Below are 8,451 nucleotides of genomic sequence, written 5' to 3' on the forward strand. Positions count from 1 at the left end.
GCAGTCCTCGTGCCTCCTTGCAGCATGCCTAAGGCACGTTCACGCAGCTGAGCAGGGACCCTTGGGCATCTTTTATTTTGTGTTTTTCAGAGTCAGTAGAAAGGCCTCTTTAGTGTCCTAAGTTTTCACAACTGTGACCTTAATTGCCTACCGTTCCACAGGCGCATGTTCATTAATTGTTTATTGTTCATTGAACAAGCATGGGAAATAGTGTGAAGTTATTTGGATTTTTACGAATTATCCTTGAAAGACAGTGTCCTGAAAAAGGGATGTTTCTTTTTTTTGCTGAGTTTAGAATGTCGACTTGGTCTCAAAGAAACTGTTGTCTTTGCTGTTGTTATCTTTGTTTCACTGCAGTCCCAGAAGGTGGCGATAATGCGCCAACTTGATTGTTGTTGGGTGCGCCCTGAACCGTAGAAGAAGACTTTCAATCGTAAACAACTAGCTAACGTTAGCTGGCAGCTAGTGTGCGTTTCTTTTCGCAAAAAAATGGCCAAATTGGAGTTGCTAAGTTTGTTTCTCACTGAACGATTAACGTCTGCTGCACAGGATATATATAAAATGTTAGAAGAAACGTTTGCAGAATACCAAGCAGAGATCACTTACGTAAAAAGAGAGAATGAATTTCTACGGAAGCAGTTTAATGCTAACAGACCGAGAAAAGTGAACGTTAAACGAGGTTTGTAGGACCTAATAATGCACATTTCATTATTGGAAATGGAAGCCATATTTCTATCTAAAAGAGAATATATCAGGGTGTGAACTAGCTACTGTAGTTCTGTTTAGGGGGAGTTGTGACATGCGCAGTGCACGCACGTCCGCTATAGAATTGTTTTACCAAGATGTTATTTTGTCAACCATCCATAACTGCAGGTCTACGACAGATCACCCGCACTGTCTCTGCAGCAGTAGCTCCCCCAAAGCTGAAGCAGGAGTCGAGCCCCAGTCTGGGGAAGGAGGTTTCACAAACTGAGGAGAAGAAGCAAGAAGCAAGGACCAGTCAGGGGGAAGAGCAGCTTCAAGAGACTGGAACAGCAGAATTGATGCCTACACCCACCACTCACTGTTGCAGCAAAGACAATGATCTTGGCCCATCCAAAACATTGCCCCAGATCCAGCCCAAGCCTTTACCCTCCTTACCCATACCCCTTCTCCTGGCTCAGCCCGCACAGCCTTTCCAAATCACACAGAACCAAGCCGTCGTCTTATCTCATCAGATATCGCCTCTGGTCATTCAGGTTGTAAAGAAATTGTTTATTTGTAAAGACTGTGGGAAGACTTTCCGTTACATGAGTCGTTTGAAACAGCACACACGCATGGCTCATACGCAGGAAAAACCCCACTGCTGTACGTTGTGTGGAAAGTGTTTTCTTACCACCAGCAAGTTAAAAACACACCAGCTAATACACACCGGCGAGAGACCCTACCTCTGTAATGTCTGTGGTCACTGTTTCAACCAGAGGTCGAACCTCAAAGTACACATGCAGAGGAAACACAAAGATGTCAAGGGTGTGTGAAAAAAAATATATATATATAGCATTCAGTATACGGATTTACATTCATATTTACATTTTAGTCATTTAGAAGATGCACTTAGCCAGAGCGACTTACAGTTAATGCATTCGTCTTAAGATAGCTAGGAGGGATGATGAAAAGGTTATGTGGGAAAAAGACAGCAAAAATAAATAAAGTTGTAAGACACATCTCCCCAACCCCTACATTCAGGTGTATGTCAGTGGAGGCTGAGGGGAGAACGGCTCATATAAGTCTGGACCGGAGTGAATGGAGTGACATTGATACCAATCCCCACATTTCCCTCCAGCCATTACCACGAGCCCGTCCTCACCAATTAAGGTGCCACCACCCTCCTGTGGTGTATATAATTTCTCCTCCCTTTCTTCCCTGTACTGTTGTCTCAAATCATAAACTACATTAAAGATGTAAAACAGCCTGTTTTCTTTTACAGGCTACAACCTCTAACTTGTATCATATTTTGGCTCTTAATTGCTGGGCAGGTCTTGCATGGTAAGATGCTTTTTTGCTCGGGCTCAAAAGCAAATTCAGTCAACCCCTGATAAGTGCACATTGGTTAATTGCACCAGACGATACAAAACAGTCTCATGTCACTTGGTGTGTTCTAGATGCACACGCCCAAAAATCATGAGAGGATTCATATGTTATTTCAATGTGGGGAAGATGGTAAACACTTTTCCAGGCACTGCATAAGGAGTTGGCTGTATTTTGTATGCAAAATTCACCTGGGTATACCACTCAAAGCTCATTCATTGGTATTCACTTCTGTAGCCTGTGGTAGGTGCCCAAAATTAACATGCCCTTTTAAACCTACATTAACACCCTGTACAGTGCTGAAACATATGGATTAACGTGTACAATGCATTCATTTTCAGCGTTCCTTGAGAGCTGAACATGATGTTTGGGTTTGGCCTTATCATATTTAGGGCCTCGCGTTTTCCTATTATTACGGTAACAGCGGGCATTCCTTATCACGTGATCAGCGAGAGCATCTTTTAGGTCCATTTTGGATGATAGCGAGAGCTCTTGTAGCTAGCTACGACACCCGAAAATGACTAAATTGCAGTTTTTAAATGTATTTTTGACCGAGCGGCTTATGCTCGCTGCCCAGGAGATCTATAAATCCGTCGAAGACACGATTTTGGAATACCAAGAGGAGATTGCGCTCAGGGAGAGGGAGAACGACCATCTGAGACGTCGGCTTCGAGACGCTGGGATTGAAATATGGCCAGGTTAGTAGCTACCATGCTAAAATTAGCACGGAAGCCGCACGCTAGGAAACCAAATTGGTCACTAAAGTGCTGTTGTATGCATGCATAGCTGCGTAACTAGCGAAAGGGCCCTTGTTTTTTTTATATATATATAAATATATTACACCCTGTATTAACGCTTCGAGAAGTAGCCAGGTAACTCATGTTTTTCAGAAGGCTAACATTAGCTAATAATGTAAGCGGTTGCTAACTCAGCTAGCTAGTTAGCCACCTTTGTTCCTTAGCTAGCTAGTTGTTGCGATTTAGACTAGAATTTCAGGCATCAGCCTTGCTGATTAATTTCTGAAATCGGGTTCCTGTGATAACGTTTATATTAATTTAGTTTATCGTATTTTTCCGCGATCGTAAATCATATCTGACTGCCACGTCCCTCCCACTCTTCCATCCAGACCGTCAGTCCATGGCACTATTGGAGGAGGAGGATAGCGAGCATCCCCGCCGGGAGTGGAGCCCCAGTATGGGCCATGAGGAGCGCATCCCCATCCTGATCAAGGAGAAACGGGAGCTCAGGTACAGCCAGGGGGACGATCAGCTTCGCGGCCACGGCTCCTGCAGCACCCCAGAGTCCATGTTCACCCCTCCCCGCGTCAGCAACGAATACCCCCAGGACCCTCCCCACTCCTCCAACCTGCCCCAGAACCCGTCGGTGGAGAACAGAGAGAGGGAGCCTGGTCCCAGAAGCTCATCCAGACACGTCAAATCAGAAGGGTCCCACAGAGGCTCATCGTCGTCTTCATCCAACAGCGGCCCGCAGCCCCTGGCCACAGTCAACCCCAACTGCTCCAACGAGAACATTGACATCATTGGGGTGGAGAACGGAGGGCAGATGTCGGCGGCTAAAGGACGAGCCGGCGGGAGCAGAGGTCAGGGCTCCCACTTAGGCAACCAGGGCGCTAATTCCACCGCGGCCGCAGAGTGTGGAAAATCTCCTCTCCAGGTGCACGTGTCGTCGTTCTGCTGCAGGGTGTGCGGGGAGACGTTCAGCCACGTCGGACACCTGCATGTCCACGTCCAGGTGCACACCCGAGAAAAGCCGTATCGCTGCGGGGTGTGTGGTAAGTGCTGCAGCTCCTCCGGCAGGCTCCAGGAGCACGCCAGGAGTCACACTGGAGAGAAGCCGTACCGCTGCCAGAGCTGTGGAAAAGGATTTACCCAGATGGCCCATCTCAAGGTCCACATGCGTATCCACACAGGAGAGAAACCCTACAGCTGCCCCGTGTGTGGCAAGTGTTTCAGCCGCTCTGACAAAATCAAACGTCACCTCCAGACCCACAGCCGCGAGGGCACCTACTTCTCGGGGCAGTGAGATGAGGGAGACGCCACCGCTGGTTGTTCTTGTTGTTAATGAACGACTGAGTCTCGGTATATGAATGAATTGCTGATTATGGGACATTTTTAAAAAGCTAAAATTGCTGCCACTAAGACGAGGCTTGTTTTTTTTCTCACTCTCTCTCTCTGAGCTATTCTGTGACTTTCTTAGAATGTTTTATCTCTCCTCTAAGTAACAGTTCTCTCCATGCCATAGTCTATCTCTCATGCAATAGGATTTGTATTGCAGTATAGTCAATTTAGTATGTGTCCATTTTTTTCTTTTTGTATTTGAGTTATTAGCTAGTATTTCCTAATTATTTAGTATTTTAGTAATAAGCTTGATAGCATGATGATAATGAAGTCTTCCGCTATGCGCCTTGAACGGAGTGCATTCAGGATTGCAACAATGCAGCGTTCCAATACGTGGTCTTGCCCCAGATGATTTGCACAGGGCCAATTTACACCAATTTCAAGTTTCTAAAAGCAATGGTTATTTTAGAATTTAATTTATTTTTGATAAAGTATATCACAGCCTCTTCTAACACCCTGAAATCTGATTTCCTGAATCACCTGGCTGAAATTCGTAAGCTGTTTTTATTTGTGTTTTTTAATGAACACTGGCTAACCGTATGGGCATCGTTTATAAACAGTTGTCCATTCTTTGAGTTTCCAAATATGGATATAAAGTAGACATATTAGCCATTGTTAGTTCGGGTGAGGTCAGGGGTGGGCATTACGGTTAGCAATAGCCCTGCCTGCTGTATTCTATGTTTCCGTACGGTTAGCCACATAAAGCCTCCCTGATATACTCAATTTTAAAGAAGCATTGCCTCTCCCTCAATCACATCAACAGCGTCATTGCATTTTGGTACACCAGAAGTATTCTGAACAAAAATATAAACGTAACAATTTCAACTATTTTACTGAGTTCATATAATGAAATCAGTCAATTGAAATAAATTCATTATGTCCTAATATATGGATTTCACATGAATGGGCACGGGCACAGCCATGGTTGGGCCTTGGAGGGCATAGGCCCACCCACTGGGGAGCCAAGGCCAGCCAGTCAGAATGAGTTTTTCCTACAAAGGTGCTTTATTACAATTTAGACACACATATCCCTTAGTTTCATCAGCTGTCCGGGTGGCTGGTCACAGACAATCCAGCAAGTGAAGAAGTCTGATGTGGAGGTTCAGGGCTGGCGTGGTTACACTTGATCTGCGGTTCTGAGGCCGGTTGGACGTACTGCCAAATTCTCTAAAATGACTTGAGGCGGCTTATGGTAGAGAAATTAACATTAAATTCTCTGGCAACAGCTTTGGTGGACATTCCTGCAGTCAGCATGCCAATTGCATGCTCCCTCAACTTGAGATGTCTGTGGCATTCTGTTGTGACAAAACTGCACATTTTAGAGTGGCCTTTTGTTGTCCCCAGCACAGGGTGCACCTGTGTCAAGATCAGCTTGTTGATATTCCACACCTGTCAGGTGGATGGATTATCTTGGCAAACAAGAAATGCTCCATACAGGGATGTAAACAAATTTGTGCAAAACATTTGAGAGAAATACGCTTTTTGTGTATATGAAACATTTCTGGCATCTTTTATTTCCGCTCATGAAACATGGGACTAACACTTATTTTTGTTATATTTTTGTTCAGTATACATACATTTCCAATAGAACGCTGCATTGTAGTGCGTTCTGTGTGGTGCATGCGTTGGATATATCCAACGTATGCATCAAATTGTATGGTAGAGATATGCGTTCAGTGTGGTGCATGCGTTGGATATATCCAACGTATGCATCAAATTGTATGGTAGAGATACGCGTTCTGTGTGGTGCATGCGTTGGATATATCCAACGTATGCGTCAAATTGTATGGTAGAGATACGCGTTCAGTGTGTTTGCGTAGCAACGCAAAATGATATGCAATGGTGCTGTCAGTCTGATCAAGGCATTAGTCACGGTTGCAGAACTGTATACTGCCCCCTGAATTTCAGTCAACTTGTAACTGATACAATAACATACTATTGTCACAGAGGAGTCAACACCGAGACTGCTATTCTGCAAGATACATTTGACGTTGGTGATGATCATTCTGTGTATGACCACTATCTATCCCCCACCTCTGATGCGGATAGGGATTGTGTGTCCTCTAAGACCTGCACTACTACAGAAATTTAACCAACACGGTGCAGGGAAAGACCGATTCCTCAGCTGAGTCGTACAGTATTTTACCCTGTATGTGTCTGTGCTGCTTGTTTCAAGAGGATTGGTCCTGAGCTAGGTTGCTGCTGCACATATATTCACTATACTAAATATCTAGTAATGGTGGCCAGTTGTTTGCAAGTGTAAAATACATTTTTTTCAGACCCTAATCAAGGTTTCTCCTGGAATAAAAAGCACTTTAGTGTATATTGTGAAAGCATTTAATCCAGGAGTATTAAATGCCGAGCTGAGACCAATGCTCATGAACAAGCAGTAGGCCTATGGCCCATACCAGATACAAACCACAGCCCCCATCACTTAGGCCAAGTGTCTTGGGCAATAGGGGCTATGGGGTTGTCACAAGACAGGGCCTTTATCACCTCTCAGGACTGAGGCTACTACAGTAGGCCGTCTAACTCGATCGACATCCCTCCAGTCTCTTCCCCACAGTCTATTCTGGGACACTGCTGCTCCCACACACATTACTGTACAGTGTTGTATCATTGTGTACTAAATGTTATTTTTTAATAAACTAGTAACTGACCATGCTGTCTTTGTTCTTTTCTCCATATATGGGCATACAGGCCGAGAGATGGCCGGCACTAGAATAAGATGTTTGTTTGCATGATTATTAGCCGTTCAAGTGAACAAATCAATTCCGACTGAACCTAAATGTACAGTTAAAACAACTTCACCGACACAGCAGAGTCCCTAAATCCCAAATCAAGAAACTACCCACACCTATCTACGGTTTTTATTATCATGTAATCATTATTTAACTAGGCAACTCAGTTAAGAACCAATTCTTATTTACAATGACGGCCTTTTTTATTTATGTTTATTTCACCTTTATTTAACCAGGTAGGCTAGTAGAGAACACCTTTATTTAACCAGGTAGGCCAGTTGAGAACACCTGCAACCTAGAATTTACAACTGCGACCTGGCCAAGATAAAGCAAAGCAGTGCGACAAAAACAACAGTTACACACACAAACAAACGTACAGTCAATAACACAAAATAAAAATAGAAAAATCTATGTACAGTGTGTGCAAATGTAGAAGAGTAGGGAGGTAAGGTAATAAATAGGCCCTAGAGGTGAAAAATAATTACAATTTAGCATTAACACTGGAGTGATAGATATGCAGATGATGATGTGCAAGTAGGGGTGCAAAAGAGCAAGAGGGTAAGTAATAATATGGGGATGAGGTAGTCTATTTAGAGATTGGCTGTGTACAGGTACAGTGATCGGTAAGCTGCTCTGACAGCTGATGCTTAATTGGAGAGGGAGATATAAGATTCTAGCTTCAGAGATTTTTGCAATTTGTTCCAGTCATTGGCAGCAGAGAACTGGAAGGAAAGGCGACCAAAGTAAGTGTTGGCTTTGGGGACTAGCGTGCTACAGATGGGTGTTGCTATGGTGACCAGTGAGCTGAGATAAGGCGGCACTTTACACCTATAGATGACCTGGAGCCAGTGGGTTTGGCGACAGATATGTATCGAGGGCCAGCCAACGAGAGCATACAGGTCGCAGTGGTGGGTGGTATATGGGGCTTTGGTGATAAAACGGATGGCACTATGATAAACTAAATCCAGTTTGCTGAGTAGAGTGTTGGAGGCTATTTTGTAAATAACATCGCCGAAGTCAAGGATCGGTAGGATAGTCAGTTCTACAAGGGGATGTTTAGCAGCGTGAGTGAAGGAGCCTTTGTTGCGAAATAGGAAGCCGATTCTAGATTTAATTTTGGATTGGAGATGCTTAATGTGAGTCTGGAAGGAGAGTTTACAGTCTAACCAGACACCTAGGTAGTTGTCCACATATTCTAGGTCAGAACCATCCAGAGTAGTGATGCTAGTCCGGAGGGAGGGTGCGGACAGCAATCGGTTGAAGAGCATGCACTTAGTTTTACTAGCATTTAAAAGCAGTTGGAGGCCACGGAAGGAGTGTTGTTTGGCATTGAAGCTCGTTTGGAGGTTTGTTAGCACAGTGTACAAATAAGGGCCAGATGTATACAGAATGGTGTCGTCTGCGTAGAGGTGGATCAGAGAATCACCAGCCGCAAGAGCGACATCATTGATATATACAGAGGCCCTCCGATTTGACACACTGAACACTAACTGAGAGGTGTTCCA

General features: G+C 44.3%; 1 protein-coding gene across 1 annotated transcript; it reads left to right on the top strand.

The window, feature by feature from the left end:
- The first annotated feature begins 2,487 nt into the window (after positions 1 to 2,487).
- LOC110494747 (zinc finger protein OZF) lies at positions 2,488 to 6,865 on the top strand. The gene is made up of 2 exons (XM_021570079.2): positions 2,488 to 2,765; positions 3,194 to 6,865. Exons 1-2 carry the CDS (start codon positions 2,585 to 2,587, stop codon positions 4,108 to 4,110), a joined length of 1,098 nt encoding a protein of 365 aa, XP_021425754.1. The 5' UTR covers positions 2,488 to 2,584; the 3' UTR covers positions 4,111 to 6,865.
- Positions 6,866 to 8,451: the final 1,586 nt, after the last annotated feature.

Source organism: Oncorhynchus mykiss, chromosome 17, assembly GCF_013265735.2.
Source record: "Oncorhynchus mykiss isolate Arlee chromosome 17, USDA_OmykA_1.1, whole genome shotgun sequence".
Lineage (NCBI taxonomy): Eukaryota > Metazoa > Chordata > Actinopteri > Salmoniformes > Salmonidae > Oncorhynchus > Oncorhynchus mykiss.

Bases quoted from the DNA above. Each gene is read 5' to 3' on its own strand.
- LOC110494747 (XM_021570079.2), top strand. From the start codon at position 2,585: ATGACTAAATTGCAGTTTTTAAATGTATTTTTGACCGAGCGGCTTATG. The intron at 2,766-3,193 runs GTTAGTAGCTAC...TCTTCCATCCAG, and splicing joins TGGGATTGAAATATGGCCAG to ACCGTCAGTCCATGGCACTA.